A 25,470-nucleotide genomic window follows, 5' to 3' on the forward strand; every position below is an offset into this window, starting at 1 on the left:
GCCTAGGAAAGAGTTGTAACAGAACTTTTAAAAACTTAAAAACTTAAAAAGGCTTCCATAAATGAATGAATTCAAGACCTTCTTCTCTTCTTCCTGACTAAAATGAGAGAAACCTGCTTTTAAGAGTGTGGCACTAACAAGTGATCTGCTGGCATGAGAGGACCCCAAAAGCCCTGGGTGGGGGGGTCTCTCATGAGAGAATCTGCTGGTGATACAGGATGGACAAAAGCAAGAGTTCTCGAGAAACACATAAGTGAGACTGAAGCCCCGCTGGACTAGCCGCTAAGATGTGCTGTCATTCTTCGAGAGCAATAGCTGAATATGTGAGAGAAAATGAAGAGCTCTAAACTTGGAGCCCAAGCATGAGCCTTGGGTTGGGCAGGGATCTGGCCTGGCAAGGGTATCCACCTGATACTTGATCCAGGCTTCGTGATCAGTGATGACATGATTCTTGTAAAAGTCACAGAAGCAGGACTGCCTATAGACCAAGGAGACTCTTCCGTTACCCCATTTGGAAGTACTGACACACCCGGGCTCAGTGAATCCCTGGGATTCTTGGACAGTTTGAAGTAGGAATCCCAAGAGAGCCCCTGGATTTGTGCTAATTAGGAATGACTAAGCAATAAACAGGGGAAATGTGTAAAGCTGATAAAGATATGGGGAAATGTAATTCTTAGTAACATGTTAATATTTATGTGTTTCAAGACAATCAGCTGTCAGGGACCATTAGGCATTTGAGATTTTTGATCATTTATAGGAAATTGATCAGAATGTTAATTTCTGGGGCACCTGGGTGGCTCAGTGGGTTAAAGCCTCTGTCTTCTGCTCAGGTCATGATCCCAGGGTCCTAGGATCGAGCCCGCATCAGGCTCAGAGGGGAGCCTACTTCCTCCTCTCTCTCTCTGCCTGCCTCTCTGCCTACTTATGATCTCTGTCAAATAAATAAATAAAATCTTAAAAAAAAGAAAAGAAAAGAAATGTGAATTTCTGATGCTTTCATGAGTCATTTTATGTATATATATAAATTGAATGTATTATATATATAAATTGAAGATACTTCTTGAGCCACATGATATTTAAGGAACTATAGAAATTATTATAGAAAGTCGGAGTTTTGTTAACTTTAAGAAGTATTTAGAAAGTAATGAGTAACAGTCTTCTACTCTTACATTTTAATTAATGTGGGTTATTTTCATTAGATTAACACTAAGAGTCAATATTGTCATCTACTTGTGTCTTTCAAGAACACTTCTACAGTAATTTTCCAATTGTAATCAACTCACAAAGAGTCCTTGGCAAAGGGTTAGCTTGCATACTTATTATTATTTTTTTATAGATTTTTTTTTAATTTTTATTTATCTGACAGAGAGATCACAAGAAGGCAGAGAGGCAGGCAGAGAGAGAGGAGGAAGCAGGCTCCCCGCTGAGCAGAGAGCCCGATGTGGGGCTCGATCCCAGGACTCTGAGATCATGACCTGAGCCGAAGGCAGCGGCTTAACCCACTGAGCCACCCAGGCGCCCCTAGCTTGCATACTTATAAAGAGATTCAAAGTTAGTTATTATCTTGATATGTATTGTGTTTCATCCTTGATGGGACTTTTTTTGTGAATGTAAATCAGAAATTGCTTGCAGAACAGTTGAATAATTCACTTATTCTTTTATTTTAAAAGAATACTAATTTATTGAATATTTGCAAATGCCTGGTGCTCTATAGTTGAATTAAGAAGTGAGAAGTAAAAGGGTAAGTGGTGCAGGGAAAAGGAGAAAAAGAGGGTAAGGAAAACCATCATAATCATCCTTGGCTGGTCTTGTGTTAGAATTGTAAATTTATAGATAAATTTTAGTAAAAAGTTGACAAATTACAATATTAGTTCTATCATAATCTATCCATTCAAAGTATCCCTTATTTGCATTACTAAAGTTTTTTAGATTTTTTCTTATAATTCTGAACAATCATTATTGTTTATATCTAGATATGTATATTGCTATTATGAGCAATAGAATCCTATCCAGTTTCCCTACTTTTAGCCTAAGTCCTCCTGCATCCACACCTACACATCTATCCTCCTTTTAGATTGGTTGAAGAATTAAAAAAAAATTTTATATCCTTACTAAATAGGAAATTGTACATTTTTGTCTTAATAGTTATCCTTAAAATTGTGGCATGCTTACCTAACAATGCCTAAAGTTTATAGTATTTCTTCCCACCTTCCTAACAATATAAACAAATTTAAAATGCTTAATTTTGGTCCATTCCTTTCCATCTTCATATTGTTACCAACACTTTGTTTAACCTTGTTCTGTTACTAGAAATGAGTAATTCCTAGTTATTTTTATATGTCCATTTGCATGTATACAAATTTATTTGCTCAACCTTTCCTCTTGCATTTCTTTTGGATTAAGCATTTGTTCTGAGGTTCCTATAGATATGATCTGTTCTTGGTAGATTTTGTCTGAAATGTCTTTATTTTACTCTTGTTCTTTAATGGTTCAGCTGGCTATAAAGTTATAGATTGATTTTTTTTCCAGGGTTTTGAAAATATGATTCAAGTGCCACCTTGTTTTCTATCACTGCTCTGGAATAGTCTACTTGTGGTCTGATTTTCTTTTCTAGGTAGCTTGTCTTTCTCTTTGGTAGCTTTTGAAATTTCTTTTTCTTCTACTCTCTGCACTTTTGCAACAATATATTTTTGTGTGGATGTATTTTGTTTTAGAACTACTTGGAGCTTTTGCTTCTTGACACTAAAGATTTATATCTTTCATCCATTCTGGAAATTGCTGATCTTTCTCACTTTCTGTCATTGTTGTTGTCTTCTACTACTACTACTACTACTACTACTACTACTACTACTTCTTCTTCTTCTTCTTCTTCTTCTTCTTCTTCTTCTTCTTCTTCTCCTTCTTTTAAGGATTTTATCTATTTATTAAAGAGAGAGAGAATGCACAAGTAGGCTGAGGGACAGAGAGAGAGGGAAAAGCAGACTTCTAGCTGAGCAAGGACCCCAACTTGGGGCTTGATCCCAAGACCCCGAGATCACAACCTGAGCCAAAGGCAGATGCTTAACTGCTAAACTATATTGCTGGCCTATCTCTCTTCTTTCTTTCTGGAATTCCTGTCTTAAGACATATGATGGACCTATTAATTCTACTTTCTCTGTCCCTCAACTCCTTCATATCCCACCCCCCTGCTTTTTTTAATATCTTGGGCAGAATTCTAGGTAATTTCCTTAGACATATTTTCCACTTCACTAATTCTCTCTTTAGCTGTATCTACTTTTCTATTTACCACATCCAATGAATTTTTTAACAGACACATTTAATCAGCATTATGATTAGACTATTACAGTTATCAATTAACAACATGTGAACAACAACAAAAAACTACATTAAAACCTTTCGTTGGAATGCTTTTCACTTTTCAGAGAACTTCTGTTCTAAAATACCTGTTATACAATTAGTCACAAATTACCATCCTTATTTTTTTTTTCTTGAGGCAATTAGTCTCTGCCACTGTGATTGGCTGAGTTCACAAACCTATTGTAACCCATAGTTTTTCTGTCACTTCTCTGGCTCTCCTCTTCTGCTAACTTTTTTTCTTGGCAGTAATTAAAATCTCTCCTGTTGCCATAACTACTGATTTTGCTTAGACATCCATAACCACCTTGGTTTTGTGGTTTAGCAAAGTATCGGCCTTCACCACCACAAGAACCAGAGAAGCTTCCCGTCTTCATGGATCCAGAATCTGAAGATTGATTGTTGTAATTCCCAAAGTTATTGCAACTTCTACCACCACCAAAACTGCTTCTGTTATTACCAAATCAATTACAGCCATCATAGCTGCCACCACCAAAGCCATAACAACCCTTGAAGTTTCCTCCATGACCAAAGTTTTCATTCCCCTACAATAACCTCCACAACAACTGCCAACATTTTAAGAACTACTTTGACCTAGATGAGACACTGGCTATTTCTTGCTTAAGGAGGACTCTTACCACTTCACAAGTCTAGCTGTCATAGTATGGTATATCTGAATGACAGTCTTATCCATGGGGTTATGGTCAGCAAAGTTTACAAAAGCAAATCCTTCTTTCTTGTCACTATCCTAGTTGGCAATGATTTCAGTCACCTCAGTCTTCCCATATTGCTCAAAATAATCTCTTAAATGATGTTCTTCAGTGTCTTCTTTTTTTTTTTTTTTAAAGATTTTATTTATTTATTTGACAGAGAGAAATCACAAGTAGGCAGAGAGGGAGGCAGAGAGAGAGGAGGAAGCAGGCTCCCCGCTGAGCAGAAAGCCCGATGTGGGACTTGAACCCAGGACCTGGGATCATGACCTGAGCCGAAGGCAGCGGCTTAACCCACTGAGCCACCCAGGCGCCCCTTCAGTGTCTTCTTTAATGCCACTAACAAAAGGTCTTTTTCATAGGTAACTGTGTACCTAGTCTTGAAAAACCTTCTCTTGGGACACCTTCTATGGTTCTATGACACTTCCATCCATCTTGTGTAGCCTTGCATTCACGACTGCATATGCTTGCACCACAATGGCTTAAGTCACAAGCCCAAAGCTTCTAGAGTGCTTGGCGTTTAGATCTTTCATTGCCATACAATCTGTGAGCGTTACTCGTATTTTTCAGTCTACCACTGGTTGTTTTGAAGTTCAAACCTTTAATGAAAAGCTTCTACAGTTCTTTGGTCTCTTTGAGAGATTCTGAATTATATATGGTTGTGGCCAGAGGAAAGAGTTTAACAATGCTTCCTCAGCAGTGGTCATAGGCAGAAAATCACTGTTTTCATATCAGTGGTTATATTTTTAATTACTGGATGTTCTTTTTAGTTCTTTTACAAATATCTTTTAGGTTACTCTTTTTTTCCTTTAAGTATTATATATTTGTATTTATTATTCATTATCCTTTTGAAAATCATTCCCAAACTGATTTGTTTTTATTATCTGTGTATAGTAATTTTATTATCTGATACTCTTGGGAGTCTAAGTGTATTTATTTTTCTTCTGTGATTCTCAGTCATGGTGGCTTATTTTGTAGTATGTTTTGTAATTTTAATTTATTAATTCAGATTTGGTGAAGTATTATATGTGAGAATCTTCTACAGACTGGCTGAAAATGTGACCCCCACAGAGGTTTTGTTCTTGTATCTGCTAGGCATCTCAATCTAGAACTATTTTGTTTTTTGGGGGGCACCTGGGTGGCTCAGGTCATGATCTCAGGATCCTGAGTTTGAGCCCTGCATCGGGCTCTCTGCTCACCAGGGAGCCTTATTCCCCCTCTGTCTCTGCTCTGTCTCTGCTGCTCTGCCTACTTGTGATCTCTCTCTGTCAAATAAACAAATTTAAAAAAAAACTTAGAACTATTTTTTGTTTTGTTTTGTTTTGTTTTAAGGCTAATTCAATGGCTAGGCAATTTTTGAAGTGTATAGGTTACATTCATTCTAACATCAAACTTAACAAAGAGAGGCTGATAAGCTGTAAATGGTCAGGGCTATATATTTATATTAATTTTTTTCCTCCCCTAATGTCATTTCAGAGCCAAACTTGTTCCCGGTTGATTCTCTGTGCTGGTGGTCAGATTTTTCTTTAATTGACTGTATTGCCCTCTGACGATTCTGACTTCATGTGGGAAGAGATGGAATGCTGTATCTTAATATCGACTCCTCACCTCAAGAAGACCCAAAACCCTGTTTCCTGCCCTGCGTTGGCCTTTAATTTAAAGCCCAATCTTCTAGGAGCACCTGGGTGACTCAGTCAGTTATTAAGTGTCTGATTCTTCATTTTGGCTCAGGTCATGATCTCCAGCTCATGAGATCAAGCACTTATCGGACTCTGTGCTCACTGTAGAGTCTGCTTGAGGTTCTTTCTCTTCCTCTGCCCCTTCCCCACTGCTCACGGGCTCTTGTACTCTCTCTCCTTTCTCTCATAAATAAATAAATACCCAGTCTTCTAGAGAAGCAGATTAATAAACCTCCATGGGGGGCACTAAGTCTTGAATTTTTAGCATCCTCTTCATTTTTAACATTTGGAGATTTCCTGTATTTGAAGGTGGGAATGGGAGAGTTTATATATATTTTAAAGGATATTTATTTTACCTATGTTAAATTTCTAAGCATTTTGCTTCAGAAGGCTTCTTTTGGGAATAATCTTCCATATTACCAGAAATAGAAGTCTCGTTGATTTCATTTACTTTATTCAATGCTGTTTCCCCAACACTGGGGGAAATATTTGGTAGATGGTTAATTGTGTCAGGTATTTGTTGAATAAATAATTGTTAAATTAGGGAAGGGAGCTGAATAACATTTATACATTTTAAAAGAAGAGTTTTGAAAGATAAGTTCTTAACTCCCAGGCAGCATTGGTAAGGGTGAAATTTTTAGGCCCCAATTTTTGGTCGATGAGAGGAAAATGGCATTTGGGGATGAGTTGTTTCCCCTCATGATTGTCAATATAATCTACATAGGGAACGGTTTCTGCTATAGTTGTTATAAGGAAAAATGCTTACATGTCCAAGAAATAGGGAAATTGCTTTTGGACATCATCTCACTCTATTTATTGGTCCAAAAGAATGAATCACATTCTAGGCAGGATTACACTCCCTGGATTTTATTTATTTATTTATTTTAAGGACCACCCCTTCTCCATGAGCTCACATTTCTTAGCAGCCTTCTCACAAATTAAAATGCATATCTGGGGACTTTTTTTTTTTTTGCCATGAATAAACATGCGTATAAATCTATTCCATACACTTCTAGAATAATTGTGACAAACACTCCACCCTCTCCCCTGACCCATCATTTAAGATTCCATTTAGATAAAAATTCTTTCTTGATCTCCTACATTCCTCAGATATTCATGTAAGATCTTGTCCTTGGTTCCCTTATACTCTGAAGAGAACTTTCTTCTACTAATTTGGCCACCACCAGAAAAAAATCCCAACTGCAAGATTGGATTAATTCAAGATCAATTAGAGGTCAGTGCCAGCAACATGTTTTACTCCAGCCCTACTGGATTGTTTCTGCATTAGAAGGCAGAGGAAAGATCACCTGTTGTTTCTAGAGACATTATCTAATAATCTAGGATTATACAAACCTCCACATCTGGTTTTATAGAAAGACCACCTATACTTTACGTTAAACAAAGTGAAAATACTATTAATCCTAGTAGATGCTTATATCATATTTATATGCACTTTCTACCTTTAAAACTATTTTAAAATACATTATTATGTTTAATACAATTCTGAAAGTTTTTTCTTGGGCATTGTTGCTAAGGAACTTTTGACTTTCTTCCTCAGTATAAGAGGCCAAGACTATTATGAAAACTATCTTTAAAAATTATTGACATGTTAATTCAACCTGAGTAATCAAGCATTAGGTAGGGGTTTGAGGAAAACTTAAATAAATCATGATTTATACCAGGTTTGGGTTGGTCCTTGTTATTTTTAACCATCTTCAACTGTGGGTTGAATCTCCATATAACAAGGAAAAGAGGAATTCTTCTGACCAGAAATTCCAGATTTTCTAGGAGGATTTAGAAGCCATTTTATTTTAAATAAAAGTTTTTTGTTAAATGTATAACTAAAAGTCACTTATATTCTGGTAGAGCTTTGTTAAATATATATCTGCATATGATTTGTTCTCTGGATTGTGTATAAATTTAATCAGAAATCATAGACAGATTTTGACAGTCTGCACATCCTAATTTTTGTTTGGAAAATGTGGTCATTGAACCAACTGAATCATTTTCAATAGCTCGTTGGACAGAATACTTGTGACTGAGTTTTAATCAGAGGGTGCTCTGATATACTGGAAAGGACACTGGAATCAGAGTTAAAATACAAATATTTGAGTCCAGACCCAGCCTCTTCTATGTCTTTTTATGATCTTGGGCCAATTACCAAATCCCTCTGAAATTCTTCTCATCTTAAAAAGGAGGAAAACCATATCTATATCTAAGGGTAGTTGTAAGGCTAAATCCAAGCATGTACGTAGAAGTGTTTGTAAGGTAAGAAGTGAAGAACACGTGTTCTGTGTTAGCCCTCCCCAAAGGCTCCGAGCAAGGGCACGTCTGTCTTAGTCACTGCTGCGTTTCCAGGACTGTATGTAGCAGAGCAGTTGACTCAGTAGATGCTCAGTACAGACTGATTGAATGAATAATAATTGTTCTTCCCTGAAGATGATTCAGTGTCTTGCTTATATCACAGTCTGAACCATGAAATCTCTTCTGTTTTCCCATGAATAAGATGTGGAGATTAGAATAAATTATGTGCATTGTTCCTTCCAAATGTGACATTCCAGGATTCCATGAATCCTTACTCTCAGACTCTTGGAAGTGTCATGTAACCTCAGTGCTCTGTTGAAGTCTCGTATCCATATGACAGAACAACCTAATTCTCAGACACCATTTAATTGTATATCTACAATATACAAACCAGAGGGATCATCCTGACCAGTTCAGTCAGTTCAGAAATAAATGAAAGAAAATCACCAGTGAATGAATGGTTACTAGCCAGAAGCATTCAAATTCATTTGTCTGTACAGTGTACTGAGTAATTCTTACTCCAGTTACTAAGCCCTGTAGAAGAGGGAAATTTCTCATCTGTGAATCATGATTCAAATAAAATCTCCAAGGGCTGGTGTGAATACCCACAAAACACTGGTGCTTATTATTTCCTGAGAATTGCTGAGAAGATAAGGCATTGTTTATAGTTACAGCAATATATAAGAAAATTAAACCCATACTCCCTTCTTCTCGTTGTACTCTTAGACTGGGAATATTTGTCTTGATTAAGCATGATTCCACAATGACAACTCAGAGTTCAAGGCCTTTCATGAAGTCTTGATTACTATTGCAGACTAATAATCGAGGGGCAGATGCCAAAGTTCCGTTTGGGCAGGTAGACTTTGGAGACTCCAATTCGGATTTTGTTTTCTATATTTCCTGCTATTTGTTCAGTGTGTCACCTCCACCTGTAACATGAGGCCCCGAAGCATTCACAGATGGGTTGCCAAGTTCCCCAGCCTCTGCTGAAGTAACCAGTGTGAGCAATCTGGCTGCCTGGACACTGCAGGCATCTTCGTCATTTAATTATTCAAATTGGGTTTGTGGGCAGTAACATGATTCCTCTCATCCATGGAACTTAGGAAGGCCTGCAGGGCTGTTAAAATAGGGTTGGGTGGACTGCCTGGGGAAATCCAGAACCTATGATTCAATTACAGGGGCTTTCACAGGGTCAGTCACTACTCGGAAATTACAAAATCAAGCTAAGAGTCCAAAAATAGTCTAAATGGTAAGCTGATAATGTTGATCAGATTTTAATTATGCTCTATTATCTAGAAATAGATCATAGCATGAAGGAACAGATGAAGAGATATTTGTTCATCCAAGTGGTTTTGTCTGGTCTTTATTTTCATGGGCAACCTAAAATATAAATTCAGTTGGGCCCATGAAAAATTGTCAAGTAGAAGAAGACTGGCTTTTCACTTCCTTCTTTCAGCCAGTCGTCATTGGTCCCAAGTCCTCCGTCCAGCTAAGGTTATCCTTTATCTGCCATTCAGGCTTGTTTCTTTCTCTACTCTGCCCCATGTTGCATCTGGCATGTGGTCTCCCCTTCCTGCTCTTCGCTGACACATACTGGACAGCACCTGGATTGCTTCACTCTCCTAAAATTCTGCCCGTACAAGGCTAGCGTTACCTGCAGTAGGGACAACTGGCAGTGTGTATGTGGGGGTGGGGGGGGGTCGGTGTTCAATGATTAACCCGCAAATGATATCCATCCTAGCCTTAAATTGGAGATTCTATTTTTATTTTATTTTATTTTATTTTATTTTATTGCCTAAACTCAGTCTTTCTCCATGTTTTGGTGCCTCCTCTCTGTTCTGAGAAGCTCAGAATTACCCAACTATTTTATGCAGAGCTGTAACAGTTTCACTCTTTCACCTTCCAGGCCATATCTGGGGGCTTTTCTTTCCCACCGAGTGTTATAAAAATGAGGAGTTCCTAAGAAGATTTTTGTCTCCAGCTTCTGAAACCACACTGTTGTTTTTCCTTGCTAAGCTTCCATCCTTCCTTTGATTCCCTACAGTTAATGACCATCTGGAGAAACCCAGGAGCCTGGTGCTTTCCACCCTCCCAGGACATACAGTGACCTTCAAGTCTCAGCCTGTCTTGTTCTGCCCCATGCTCCTGAGGGGTTCTCCAATACGCCCATTCCAAAAGATTCCTTCCCAGTTAGTCTGATGCATTAATACAGAGATTTAATCCCATTAAACTATCACTCCCAGTGAATTGTTCCTAACTGAAAATGGCAGAAATGTGTATGGATTGCATTCCGATAGAGGACTTGATGCAAAGTATTATATCAGTGGTTCTCAACTGGGAACGGTTTTGTCTTACACCTTGCTTCCTCCTGCCCTCACCAGGAACATCTGGCAATGTCTGGGGACACTTTTGGTTGTCACATCGCAGAAGCAGGAGAGTACCCCTGGCATCTAGTGTGTAGACAAAGGGTTGCTTTTGAAGATCGTACAATGTCTAAGATAGTCTTCTCACCCGAAGGGCTAGCGAATAGGGAAGTTTCATTGATAATGTTTGGGCAAAAATATTTGGGGAAAATGGTCTTCAAAGAACCCATGTAGACACATGTATCATTACCTCATTACTTCTTCTGCAGCTCATCCTAGAGGGACCACAAGCAGCCTGATAATCAGGCCACCTTGGGGTACTTGATAGGCACAGTCAGCACCTTGCTTAGTCAGGCCACCCCAAAATAGTTCATCAGGGAAAAGCAAATGTTGGGTGGATTTCCTTTGCTGGAGGAGAGTTTATTTCCATTTTCCAAGCTTTCCCTACTTGCATGTGAGTAGCACCCACAGTCAGGACACACAGATTTCAATTCAGGGGCAAGGGACCTTGTATGTTTCTAATCAAGGTGAAAAAAATACCATTTTAACCAAAAGCAAGCACTCTACATGGAAAGCAATAATTTGGAGAGGTCAGCAGCATGGGTCTAGCTGCTGTGGAGAGACACTGAATTTATGAACACAGCCAAAGCATGCTGGCACCTAGAGGGGGTAAGCACTTAAATGGCAACACCAGGTGAAAATGTGGAATAATCCCTCAGTCAGGAATATAAGCCTTACCCATGAGTTCACATGAGTATTTATAAGTAAGGTAAGCCAACAGTCTTCCCCGAAAATCTTTACAAACTTGAAAGCCACCTCTTAATAATGTTGCATAGGAAGTGTATTCCTGAGAGAAGACAAGGGAATAATTCCCATAACCCGCAGGGATTTCTTTCCACCAGGGGGTTTAGCAAGACTATCACAAGTTTAAAATAACAAAGTCAACACTGAAAATTCTCTTTATTATGTTTTGATTTCACAGAAAATGTAGACTTGTAAATAACAATAGTTCTTTGTAACAATCTGCGTGACACTTTTATTAGCTCATGAAAGTGGGAGGTTTGGTTAAACAGGAATCATGTGAATATCAGGGGGAAAAAAAACCTAGAGTTGGAACAACTCTGACTTAGAAAAATAATAATCATGTTGGGCTTTGCAGACCACCTGTCACCTTGCTGATCCCCTGGAAAAATGTAAAGAACATTCTCATGGATGAGTGAGAATTTTCTCTGCCTAGCTAAGGAGAATGGCAAAATAAGCATGCCTTTGTAAGCTGCTACCAGCGGGCTGTTTTGCAGAAGGTCAGCGTAGACCTGACAAAAGCAATTCACCAGCTTTGGAACTGGCGAGGTTTATTTGTTAAAAGTACGTTTCTTGCTCTTAAGAGAAGGAAACCCAGGTTGAAGTACAGTAAACAGACACAAAAGGATGGTTCTGGTCGATTGGACGCCTCTCTGAGCCTTTATTTGGAGAACAGGCAAGAGGGGAGATGAATGTTCTTCAGCTGAGTGAGACAACACCAGCCCCGGGCTAACCTTTAATAAATGAGACGTAATAACAATATCTTGGCCTGAAAATGCCATCGAGGACAAGTGCATGCTCAGTCATGTTGGTTGCTTCGGAAGGAGCCCTGCTTTAGGTTTTGTAGAGCTGATGGAAGATTCCTTAATAAATTAATCAGGCTGAGAAATGTCAATGTGAAGTTCGATTTTCTGACTCAAGAGCTACTTTCTTTGAAAAACAAACGTGATACCTGATGTTATCAAGCTCCGTGGTAACTCCAACAGAAAGGAATATGGTTCTGACGATCAAGAACATCTCTTGAAATGAACCTGGGCAGCCTTGCACAGAGCTACACCATGGGCGAGGAGGATGTGGGCAGTGGCCCGAGGCTCTGCACCTCTGGGCCTCCCGATGCCCCCTCGGGGAGTAGATGCTGGGAAGGGACAGGGAAATGACCATAGGAGGAAGGGCGGCAGTTACCCACTGGAGCTGAGAAAGCCACTCTGCTCCGTCACCAAGTTCAGCCAGTCACGTGGCAACAGCCACCTGGCTCTTTCCCTCTCAGTCTTTTCCGCACCATCCAGCCCCACACAGAATATGTTGCCATTTGATAGATCCTTCGGGAATGTTCCTTTCAGTCTGGTGATATCCGTATTGTGCCGGGACCTCCATCCTGGAGGGGCACAGAGCCACGGCTGAGTGTGGTCCTGGCCCTTGGGGCTCTCGTGCTAGAGCTTGAATGTGAGAGGTTGTCCGAGGGTAACCAGGATGCACCCCGACAAGGCGTGCTCACAGAATACACAGATCAGTCCAGTCCAGTCTTGCGAAGTGCAGACCAATGTAGGAAGGCACAATGACTGAAGAAGACAACTCATTTGCTAAGATCAGAGGCCTGTGTGGGTGATATCTTTATTGTAGAAAACCCCACTGAGTTAGTCGAGATCTCCTATCATGTTAGAACTTTTTTCGGTACTGCAGAACATTAGTGAGCATCCTCTTGGGTCTAGAAATCTTTGTTTTATAGTAAGATTTTCATTGAGAGGGAATTTGTAAGGGATCTGAACTGAGCAGATTCTTTCATTTTGTTTTGGATAATTTGTGCCACACATTCCCTTAAAAGCCTCGGGTAATCAAGAGCTCAGTGTGACTTAGAATCATGCTGTCTCGATCCTCCACCAAACCCTAAAGAAAATGAGTTTGAATTTATCTTCAACTGTTTTTAAATGTTTTCCTTAGTAGTGGAGATTTCCTCTTTCAGAAGTAAAAGCAGATAAAAATACTTCACTCTCTTATTGTGCCCTCCGTGATGGCCACGCCCACCGCCACTTGAGACGGCTGCCATAGCCTCCCGTACAGCTTAGGAAAATTTGTGCCCTTGCTCATTATCAAGAAGGCTGCATCTCAGCATGAAATCAAAGTCAGATCAAAACATCCCAGCAATGAAAAGAAATCATGACCATCCCCTTTGGATGCTAAATGACTTAGAATCCACTTGGGTTAATTCTGAGACAAATTAGATAAAGTGCTTGACTTTCCTGACTCCTCTGTTTGCCATGGAGATGGGGGGCAATGGCAGATAAGTGCACAAAGGCCTTTACTTCTCTTGGTCTCAGCTTCCCCAGATACAGAGTGGAGGGAGCTGAGATGTCCTCTTAGATCCTCTCCATTTCTATATGCACCCATGGAGTTATGATTTCATAGTTCATCCAGCAGGCAGAAGGGCTGACAGCTGTGGGACCACTGTGCAAGTCCCCTCACCACCCCCAGAAAGGCGTCCACAGGCAGCTGTAGTGTAACTAAGACCGTCCACCTGCCTGGACTTCCCACTCACCCCTGAAGGCCCACGCTGAGCTCAGAGCAACTCTCTCCTGCTCCACTCTTGCCACCCTCTGAATCTACAGAATAAGAAGAGGATAGAGCTACTCTGGAAAAATCAGATGACAAATTTTGGGGTTTGGAAGTGAGGGAATGGAGATGAATTCTGTCGTTTTGACAAGGGCTAGGAGGCAAGCGTTAATTCTGGCAAAGGATCCCAGCAGGTTGTTCTCCGTGAGCCTCCGTCTAGATGTCCTGCAAGGACTGAGAAACTGAAGGCCAGGCTCCCAATGAACAAGTGAGCCTGTCACCGGGCACGGGGTACAGAGAATGGAACATCTTCTTAGTAAATGCAAAGAGACCACACTGAGAACCAGAACCTCACTGTACCAAGGGGATGAGAACTATCTTCAGATATTTCACCTTTCTTTCACTTACTTTGCAAAATGGGGTGGCAGCTTCTCTATTTTCCCTGAATGTCATCTTTTGTCTCATGGCCGAAGCCAGCCATGATTTGCACATTGATGTTCCCATAATTATAGCTGGTCCCTTAAATATAGTCTCCAAATGACAATTTGTTTGCAGTATAATAAACTAGGGTTGCCAACTATATAAGCAAAGCTGTGTGTCATTTGCTCTAGGCTCTGGTGTCTTGTCATCTTGTCAGCCTCAGATGAACACAATTCAACGTGACAGCTCTTTTGAACATGCTTGACGGGGGATGGGTAGAAGCTGGTGCTCCTCGGCACACGTGGCCAACTCGTCCTGGGCATCTGTTTATGGTGCAGGCGTGACTTAGCTCTGGAAACTCTCTGTCAGCGTGCTGGTTCCCTGGTCTTGTCATCCCTGAAGTTTTCTTTCTCAAAGCCATTTTGTCTACACAATTCCACGGGTCACATGCATCATAACAGACAGAAATATCATTCCCCCTTTTTTCCTTATCTGTACAGACACATTTTCTGATATTCCACTTACCAAGTTATTTTCTTCCATCTTCCCTCAATAGGTAGAGAACACTGCCAGAACACTGCCAATCTTCTTTTAAATTCCTTTCAGATCCTAAGGAAGAAGTCTCATTCCTTAAAGCTTCTTTATATCAAGGGGACAGTAATGCAGAGCAATTCCTTTCTGAGGCTCTTGAAATTGTAAAGATTCCAAACTGTACCAAAGGACAATGGTCCCACCTTGTCACATCAGACTTTAATAAGGCAATAAACACCTTGAAAAATATGCATTTGAAACCTAAAGTCCATTGAAAGCCATTCTTCTCCAAGCAATTACCAATTACCCCTGAAGGGGTTGGCTGTGAAAATCACTTGATCAGGCAGAAGCCTTGCTTGGTCTTTTCAAGATTTAAAGTTAATTCAGTGGCAATTGGTCCTGCTGTCTTTATCCTCCAGAGCGAAGTACAGAATTTCTCAAACTGTGAACATTTATTGTGAGACAGAGAAAAAGCTCCTTTGGGACACTCTTTCCCTCTGGCCAAGTGCTCCAGAAAGAGGAAAGGTCTAGGTGGGCGGAGACTGGGATCAGCTCGACAACCCCCACCCCGCCGCCACCCCCCTTCCCCTCTTAGCAGTCTGTCCTAACCAGGAAGAGATGTGCCCCCAGAATGCTGGAAGTCGGGGAGGATAAGGCATGCTTTATGTGCAGCATGTGGCCCCTGTCCTGGGGCCCTAAGGGAGGGAGAAGGGCCTTCTGTTGAGACAAAGGTCACATGCCTTAGGAAGTATCTCCCCGAGAAAGCCCAGCGGCCCAGGGTCCTTGCAGATCCCACGGAGTCCTTGCAGGAGGGCAGGTGGGCGGGGCCTTCCGCCGACGTCATGTGGGAGCCGCCCAGTCAGCGCTCTTGGGGGCCTTGCACGTGTGCACGTCCAGGGCCTCCAGACAGTCCTGACAGCGCACGGCACAGCACCAGTGGAACTTACACTCGCACTTGGTCATCCGGGTGACCCGGGAGGTGTCGTAGCCTCTCCCGCAGCACATGACCTCGCAGCTGTCCATGCCACGGGAAGTCAGGTTGCACACGCGGCCTGCTGTCCCTGGGGAGCCTGAAAGACAAGCCGGGGAGGGGTCACTGAGAAGGTGTGGGCGGAATACAACAAGCCTCAGAAGTGGGAGAATCCCTCCTCCGGGATGGTGCCCGGCCCCTCGTCACCACAGCCTGGGGCTGAGCCCCTGTTCTGAGGCCCACGCAGGGTCTGTCATCCCCAGGCACGGGGCCGCGGTGAGTGAAGCCCTGCCCACAGGGCCAAGTCTGAGGAAGACTGATGCGAAACTTTGGAGCTGCCTCGGGCAACTTACCTCTAGGGCTCCCACTTCTGAGCTGGATAAACGTTTTGAGTTTAGCCCTACCCAGGCTTGCACTGGTGGATCACGGAGTGTGCAAGGCCAGCTCAGAATGAAAGAAGGATCTATCCTAGATCCCTCTCACCTGCCCTCAAACCACATCAAGGAAGCCATGACCCAGGTTCAGGAGTTGTCAGAACTCCCTCAAAGGGAGAGGATTCTCTCTCCCCAGACCTGACTACCCTGCCTTATGTGAAAGAGGAGAGAAACTCTGGCTGCTGAGGGGGAGGCGTGGGCATCGTTGGTGTAAGACCTTGAGGAGGGAGCAACGCCCGTCTGCTTTACCACAAGCGCTGTGGGCCAATGGACCATCTAGAGGTGTGTGAGGCTCCTGGGCGAAGCCAGGATGACAAGCCTGCAATGAACAGAAATGGCTTAAAAACCTATTGGGAACTACCACTGGAACATTGTCTTAGTTATTTAAGGTGAGGTTTCCTAAATGGCAATTCATTTTTATGTATTTGTGTCTGAAAAAGACTCTCAATGACAGGATGCCTCTTCATGTTTTCTATTCCTGGGGAAGCACCGGAATTCTTTCTTTTTTTTTTTTTTTTTCTTTTTTTTTTTTTTTTAAAGATATTATTCATTTATTTGACAGATCACAAGTAGGCAGAGAGGCAGGCAGAGAGAGAGAGAGGAGGAAGCAGGCTCCCTGGTGAGCAGAGAGCCCGATGCGGGGCTCGATCCCAGGACCCTGAGATCATGACCTGAGCCGAAGGCAGAGGCCTAACCCACTGAGCCACCCAGGCGCCCCGCACCGGAATTCTTTCAAAAGAGTATTATTAGACAACAGAACAAAGTGTAGTGGGCCTTTGTGGAGAGTTTGCTCAGCTCAGAAGGATCCATCCTGCTTCTTCTCCGGCACAGAAATGGACACTTGGCAGCCATGCTGAACACCATCACTGGTTCTGCTGGTGGCAGGTGACTGGACAGGGCCTGGGGACTGGTGGATTTCCCTGGGGACTGGCAGTTTTGTGGGAGTTACGCAGTTGTGCCAAATACATATTCAGTAGCCCCTGGCAGCCATGCACCATGATGAAATATGTGGGCAAGTGGAGGTCTACAGAGAAGTAAGAACGAGACGGATGTACTTAGACAGTGAAGACAAGACATGGAAAGAGGTTGCCGCCCAGATTCTGGACTATCTTCCTGGAGCTGCTTCCATATATCCCTGAGGCCTGGCTGTATTCCAACCTTTGGGTTCCTAGAGATTCTGTATCCTTATGATAAATTTCCCCTTTCAGCTTAAACCACTCCGGTTTCTATTACTTGCAATCAACAATCCTAAATAATTGACAAACTGAGAGAAGCTAAGCTCCTTATTTAAAATTAAAAAAAAAAAAAGTCTGTCAGGATGAAAAAGACAGGGTCTTCATTCATTTCCAGTTCCTCTATCATTTAACAAGGAATTTCTCCTGCTTCATAACTCCTGCCCTGCCTCGTGACTCTCTTTTTGTTTACCGCAATCCAAACTGTGTTCCAATTATCTACATAACTGTCATGCTGCCCTGCCTGTCAAGAATGACCCAGGAAGCAGCCAGGTTCCAGCAGGCCGCGAGGTCAAGAAGAGGAGAGGGCTGGGCGAACTCGTTCTGCGTGATCAGGCCACTGACGGCAGGAAGACAGGCAGGGGATTTCATGATGACCGGAAGGATGGCAAAGGGCTGGGGTCAGGGGGGAGAAGGGGGTCAGCCAGGGATGGCCAGGAGCCTCTATCGTGCTGAAGAAGCACACAGAAAAGGCAGCACGCGGTTGGGGGCAATCGTCAGGACAGTGCTCAGAATTACTGACTGGACAAGAAGGACTGCTTCTTAACAGCACGCCTGTTACTTCATTCAACAAACATCTAATGAACACAAACATTTAAGACACTGTGCCGACTCTTTAGAGTTTTGGGTAGTGGTGGTGGAGAGGTAAAATAATTAGAATTCACTTCCTGTTCTCTGAGAACTCATACTATAATGAAGAGATTACTATGTAAAGAGGTACCTACACTACTTCAAGATAACTGTTCTGTTTGCTAAAGACCTTCTGTAACCTCCAGGAGAGGTTTGGGCAAAGCACCACTGGAGACAAACTCACGATGGTAGAATCAGGTTATTTAGAGCTTGGACACATCAGGATCCAAGTCTTAGCTTTTGCCATGTATCAGCTGGGTGACCTTGGGCAAGCTGTTTCATCGTAGTAGGCGTCAGTTTCTTCCCTTGCGAATCTGGGATAAAAATGGAGTTCCTTCCTCACAGGACTGTGATGAGGAGGGAATGAGATCCTGCAGGAAAAACACCTGTCAAATAAGGGCTCAGTGAATGTTACCCTTCTACTCATTAGCCAGTGTTTATTGAGTGCCTACTATGTGCTAGGCACAGTTGTGGGAGCTGGGGATATATCAGAACAAAACAGAGATCCTGCTCTGAGGAGCTTATGTTCCAGAGAGAGTGAGTCAAATATATAGTAATGATAATGCGTGTTATTAATACCAATAGCAGCAAACAGGGTCAGAAAAGAAGCTGTTACCAGCACAGTTTTACAGAGGTGGCTTTGGAGGTAGGATGGAGAGGATAAGTAGGTCTGGAGGGAGAAGGGGGCAAAGGGCATCTTGGGTAAGACAGAACCTCCCAGCAGACCCCCTGGGGTGCGTTCATGGGACGCAGAGCCAGTGTGGCCGCGGCACAGGCATGGGGAGGCAGGGGTTCAGGGCCTTCCTGCCTTGCTACAGTTTGGGTTTCATCCCATGGTGAGCAGCAAGCCTGTCCAGATTTGTCATCAGCAGAAAGCCTGCTGGAATGGGGCAGGGAGGTATCCTTGAAGCAGCTGGTTAGTCCAGGCAGGAGATGATGAGCATAGGACAAATACGTGATGGGTGAAAGGGGGGAGAATCACTAGGACTTGGGGACTCACAGAATTGGGGGCAGGGGGTTAGGAGGAAAAGACTGAAAACTGAGCACTTGGCTCAACACGATGGAGGTAACAGGCACTCTCTAAGGAGAGCTGCTTTAGCAGAACCACAGGACGCAGCAGTGATCGCAGAGTGAATGGGGGCAAGGGCAGATGGACACGGAGTGTGGCCAGTTTTCAAGAAGCTTGGTGGCAAAGTGGACAAAAGAGCATGGCAGCAAGGACTGATGAGTCTGAGATGGGACTTTCAGGTTGTTTTAGACTGTGAAATTTATGGGTGGTTTTTTTATGCAGCAGTAGACATCAGACACAATTCGGTAGGTTCTAATTACATAAAGTATGAAAGTGGGAAAAATCAGTCTATGCTACTAGAACTCAGGATAGTGGGGGCGCCTGGGTGGCTCAGTGGGTTAAGCCGCTGCCTTCGGCTCAGGTCATGATCTCAGGTTTCCTGGGATCGAGTCCCGCATCGGGCTCTCTGCTCAGCAGGGAGCCTGCTTCCTTCTCTCTCTCTCTGCCTGCCTCTCTGCCTACTTGTGATCTATCTCTGTCAAATAAATAAATAAAATCTTTAAAAAAAAAAAAAGAACTCAGGATAGTGATTTCCCTTGGGAAATAGTGAAAAGGGGCATGAAGGAGGTTTCTGGAATACCAGTCCTCTTCAGGTCTTGGTCTGGGCATAGATTATATGGGTGTGTTCACTGGAGACCATTCCCTGAGCTATATAGGTGGTGTGCACTTTTCTGTATGTGTTTTATGCTCCAGTAACAAAAAGAAGAGGGAGGAGGCCACATAGGCAAAACCAGGAAACCAGCAAAATTCTGATATGTGAGGAGCAGAAAGGTGTTTAACCTGGCTAGAGGGCAGCATTCAAAGGAGAGTGTGGCAAGAGGTGAGCGGGAGAGGTGGGCAGAAGCCAGGATGTGGAAGGCCTTGTGGGACAGGTGAGGGCGTTGAAACTTTAACTCAAGGACGAAAGAGGGTACCAAGAGCTTTTACCCAAAGGGGGACATGGTGGATTTATATTCAGAAGGCTCACGGTGGGTGCTGGGGTCAGATGGAGTGAAGAGAGCCAGGGTAAAGGCAAGGAGCCAAGTTAGCCATGAAGTGCCCTGGGGAGGACACAGGGTGACCGGGACAAGGACAGTGCTGGTGGGGGTGGGAGAGGTTAAAGGGTTCAGGGGACCTTGGAGGAGGCAGGATGGGCAGGACACAGAGGGTGAGGGTCAGGAAATACTCCCAGGCTTCTGGCTCGAGTGACTGGGTTTATGCTGGTGACCTTCCTTGGGGTGGGACACCTGGAAAGGGGCAGGCTTTGAGCCGAGATACTGAGTTTTGTTTTCAACACATTGACTTTGCTGTTGATAGTGGGTCCTCCAGGCAGGAACATTCACTGAAAATACTCTTTGGGACTCAGGAGAGAGGTCAGCGTAGAGAAGCAGAGTGGGAAATCTTTACCTCAGAGGTGACCACTGAGCCATGGTGCAAAGGAGACCCCCCCAACGGGTGTGAGAAGCACTGCCACCTGCCTCCCCAGAGGCTGCTGAATTTTCACCTTTTTGTGTTTTTTCCATAAACCTGCACACCCATAAGCATTCTTCACTTCCACCAATATGCATTCATTAAAATAAGAATGCACGCAATTGGAATTTTCTCTCCCCCTTGGTTCTGTGAGGTGTGTGTGTGGGGGGGGGGGGTTGCGGCTGGAACAGGGAGGTGAAGAGTCTTATTCCCGAATCGGGCTATGGGCTTTTTACTGATGTCAAACTTGGTGACCTTTCCCCAGTGGCCTGAAGCCTAACAAGGTCCTGAGCTAGTGGTCTGACCAGCCACAGCGATGGTTGGGTTGTTTTTGTCCTTCGGATGCAAAAAGTTGAACGAGATTCTGAACAGAAGGAGGGCTTAGGGAAGTGACCTCAGTGCCATCAGATCTCTGAGAGAGGTGGTCAAAGTGATGGCCACTGACAAGAGCTTAACTCAGAAGTGGTTTCAGTCGAGGAGACAAAGCCTCTGGCACTGAGATCTCAGTAGCTCAGCGTTCGGTTACAGAACACCAGAGAACACCACTCATCTGGACACACCACTCTCCACTGGCCGCCCAAACCGGACATGAAGAGGGCCCAGAAGGAGGAAGAGGAGAAGGGATTTTGAAGGTTGAGAGCCTCTGATGTGAGAACAGGGGTCACAGCCTGGTGGAGGAATGGCCCCCTTGCGAGGACCCCAGGCTCTCAGGAATGTGCCAGCCAAGAGGTGCAGGGCAGCTCTGTCGTCTGGGGAGACCAAGAGGCTACAGGACGATGGACTACAAATTAGCTCTTCCTTTGGGGTTTGCATCTGAGTAGATTTAATGACAGACTGTAGGGAAGGAGAGCAGTTTTGACGCTTGCTGTCATTCAAGCAGAATATAGAGCCATTTCACCAAAACCCTGAAAAGAACATTTCTAGGGTTCAGAATCTATACAAAATTTGCTGGCACTGCTTTTCTTTACTGGAATTATAATAAAACCCTATTATCAATGATAGCAGAAGGGCTCTGCTGTCTTAGGGACCTCCCACTGTCCTTTCCCAAACAGAAGACGTCACCATTATTCTTAAATAGGAGAAAAGAATCAAGACTGTAAGAGTGTGTGTGTGTGTGTGTGTGTGTGTGTGTGTGTGAGCACCTTGTGAAAGGGACCCTCCGAGTTCTATGATCTTCCCTCTTGTTTAGTTCTAAATATTGAGACATACACTTCTAGATCTCCCCCGCCCAATGCTATACCATTCATTAATGAGTCAATCCTCAGTTAATTGGTGGTCCTGCCTAGGACCACAGCAGGAACCCCCAGGTTAATAAAACCAGCTCCAACGTCAGCCTGAAGTCCGAAGCCCATGCCTCCTTGCCTTGTTCCTCTCTTCCCCTCATTCTTCTTGCTTCCTTGCCCTCTGCCTTCTTTTCCATCCTCTTTCTCTTCTTTTTGTTCATAACTGGAGCCAATAATTATGGGGCACCAACACGGGCTAGGGCCTGTGAGAAGCATTTTGCCTGTATTATCTAATTTAATTCCTGTAAGCTTAGAAAGTAGGGTCTGTGATTACCAGTTAGGAAATGGGGGAGTGGAGAAGGGGGAGGAACTTGATCACACAGCTGGCAGCAGGCAGGTCAGGAGGGGAAGCCAGGCTTGTGTGAGTCCAGAGCTCAAGTTCTTGACCGTGGTGGCATCTGGCAGAGAGCACCAGCCCACAGCCCTGCCAGATCCCAGGAGGATGAACTTTAAAACCCTTCCTGCTCTCTCCCTTCATCCTTTTAGCAAATGAAGAACTTGCAAAAGTCCTGATGCGTAATCTTTTTGGAAGGGACTTTTTCGCCAGCATATGCCATGCCACAGACAGTGAAGACGACTACAGTTACATGAGAATGAGAAAGGCTAGTTAGCATGCAGTTAGTGGCCTCCATGCATTGTCCCTGTACTAAGAGCCCCGCTGAACTCCTGTCACCTTTTTGAGGGACAAGACCATTTCTTTGTTATACCAACATGCACACCTCCCAAAACCTCAAGGTGGTTTTAACTTCCGTCACTGATGGGGCCATGGTTGAAAACATTGGGAAGAACTCTTGCTAAGCACAACTTTCTGATTCAGGAAAGCCAATAGCACCAATTTGCCTCTCACCCAAAATAGCATGTCTTAGCCTGTTCCCTCACCTAACTCTCCCCTGGACTTGACTGTTAAGATTTGCTGAGACATGTCCTAAACCCAAATGGACCTTTATAGGTCACATATCTGCATCTTACAGCATCCGCAAAAGCTCGTGTGGTGGGCTTTACAAATACTTCAACGGAAGTTTTAAAAATATTTTGAGTAATGGCCCTATCATTAGTTTCCCAAAGTGGTATATGGTAAGAAGATAAACATATATGAGATGCCTCACATTTCTTTAAAAATCATTCATAGTGATTTATAATGTTATCTCCTACTGCACATTGATTTACTTAGTTTACCTAAGATAAGTTGCCAGTCCGAGCTCTTTTCCCTGACTTCCCTTAGGTTTAGGTTTGTGAAATGTGACCTGATGTGTGGCCTGCCTGGGTTCGGATCCCAGTTTCCAGACGGAGTGTGGCAGACGTGGCCTCAGGGAACCCAGCCTTCCTCTGTCGCCTTCACACCACACTGCTAGGAGATTATCTGCCCCGACTCAGTGTCCATAAGATCCAGGCAGTCAGGAATGTCTATGCCATGGGAAGGTGTGAGTTCTAGCCAGATCTTCCTTTCTCCTCCCCACAAGTGTGGTCCTCACCCTTCACAGAGTTCCCATGTGCACGGGGGATAAAGGAGGGTGAAGAACCAGAGTTTCTAAATCCCGCAAGCTGGGACCATCGGACTCACTTTTGGTGGGGCAGTGCCGCGGGAACTTTACAGAATCAAGCATCCCTTCCCTAGAGCTATAAAATTAATAATGGAGTCAGGGTTCCCAGTGCAAAAACATTTCTGTCTCCACCGACATGCATCTTCCTGACAGCAGAGGAGGACGGAGAACTTTTGCTAATAGTTCCCAGACCCACACCTCTGGGACCTTGGAGGAAGGGCGCTCTCTCGAACGGTCTTTCTCTGTGGATGGGCCTGTGTCTTTGGAAATTCCTGCCACTCCAGGCTGACAGAAGCCCATATGTTGACCATTAGGACATAAAGCAAGATTCACTTAAGCCCGTCATCCAATCGGCTGTTTCTCCTCTGGTTGACTTACATGTTGTCATTAACGACACAGATTTATCGAGGGAAGAAAAGAATGTTAGAGCAAATGTTAGAGACCGCACATTCATCTACGCACACGGCTTCCCCCTCGCGTAGTAAGAATTGTAAACCTAAAACTAGGAAAGACAGTATCTCCCTTTCTCTCAGAGGATTTTATTCAACATTTTTCTAATAACCAGGAAAAGCTTGACTGGCATAAGAAAGCATGTCCCATTAAATTAACAAATCCTATCATGGAATTAGAGTTAAGTTCAGACTCTTCAAGGCTCTCCATGTCTGGCACACCTAGTCTACCCAAGTTTATTTCCCATTGCTCGCCCACCTATACCTTTTAGGAGCAGGCCAAATCCTCACTGTCCCATTCACTTGACTAGCTATGTAGGCTGTTTCCTCATGGGAGATACTCTCATCTGCTGTCCTGGGTTTTCCTCCCTTCACTGGATCAGAAGTCTTCACATTCTTCTAGATTTGGACCTATTTGAGCACTTTCCATAGAGGAATCCCTGTTTCTGCTCCTTGCCCACCTGACCCCCCTCTCAAGTCCTATAATGTGTGTCATGCAATAGAGTTCATATACTGTTACAAAATGTTTGATGATTTCTCATGCATCTTGTCTCCCCAAGGACAGAGGTTGGATCTTATATTTTTTCTATACACTACATAGTGCTCAGCTGTCAACATATAAAGTCCCAATTCATTAAATATTAAATTAAAAACAATTTCTTAAAAATGAAGATCAGCTTTTCCTTGACAAAGGAGGGCATGCTTCCCCAGGGAGCGGCCACTGAGTCCTCAGGCACTAAGGTCAGAGTAAGCTAGCTAACAGCCTGGTTTCTACTCAGATGATCTCACTGGATATACAGAGAACACATGCAAAGAAATGCAGCACATTTTTTAAAAGATAGAAATTGAAAATAGCAACCTAAGGGAGTCTGTGACATCAAGTTCAGGTTCTGTGATGGCAAACTTAGAGTGAAATTTATTCACAATTCACTCATTCATTTACGGGACTTTCTGAATAAAACACATATGTGAAGAGACCCAGAGAAGTTAAGTTGTCCACGGCTACCCAATCAGTAATCACTAAAAACAGTAATAGGTAGTGATGGGTCGCACCAAAGTCTACTGAGCCATAATGCCAGGAATGGTTAGGAATACAGGATTTGCATAGATTTAAAGAAGAGATCAACCACACCAGCACAAAATAGGTTCCATGGGGAAAGCTCACATGAAGTAAGCAAATACATTGTTTTAAAATATGTTAAGTTCATTCTTTTGTTTATGACATTTTAGTTTTTTTCTGTTACAAAAAAGAAAGACCTCAATTTGGTAAATTTCTGTTGGTGCCAATTATGTCAAAGACTTCAAAAATAGGAAAATGAGAATTTTGTTTCCTTTTTTCTGAAATTTTCTTTTTTTCTTTTTCTTTTTCTTTTTCCTTTCAATTTTCACAATTCAATCTGATTGCCACTGTCAGTTCAAATTAGAGCCCTTTTCAGTGTATCCTAAAAGTTTAATAAATTTAGTACACCTACATTCTGAAAGGAAAGGCAGACTTACAGATCACGCCTATAACATAAAGTAGTATTAGAAGTATTTTGCTTGCATTAACAACAAAATCGGATGAACTAAGAAGTAGTCCCACACAGAGTAAAAGAACTGAGTATTTGGTGGAGACTAAAAGCCATCAATATAGTCTACTGTTGCCTATGAGAGTTTTATCTCTTCCAGGGAAATGGGCAGCCACCAACAGCTTCAGCTCTTTAC

The 25,470-nt window shown here is 43.2% G+C and overlaps 1 protein-coding gene across 2 annotated transcripts in view; it reads right to left on the bottom strand.

The window, feature by feature from the left end:
• Positions 1 to 811: 811 nt before the first annotated feature.
• The window catches only part of WNT2 (Wnt family member 2), a 59,181-nt gene continuing 34,522 nt past the window's right edge, over positions 812 to 25,470 (bottom strand). The window contains exons 5-6 of one of the 2 annotated variants that reach the window (XR_007121582.1): positions 13,994 to 15,779; positions 812 to 822 (exon numbers count right to left, since the gene is read on the bottom strand). Coding sequence is in view for 1 of the 2 variants with exons in the window: in XM_047695527.1 (XP_047551483.1) it covers positions 15,550 to 15,779 (230 nt within the window). In the remaining variant the exon portion in view is untranslated. Of the gene's footprint in view, positions 823 to 11,364; positions 15,780 to 25,470 lie in introns of those variants that run through there. The other variant, XM_047695527.1, reaches the window with a different exon arrangement.

Source organism: Lutra lutra, chromosome 11, assembly GCF_902655055.1.
Source record: "Lutra lutra chromosome 11, mLutLut1.2, whole genome shotgun sequence".
Classification (NCBI taxonomy): Eukaryota; Metazoa; Chordata; class Mammalia; order Carnivora; family Mustelidae; genus Lutra; species Lutra lutra.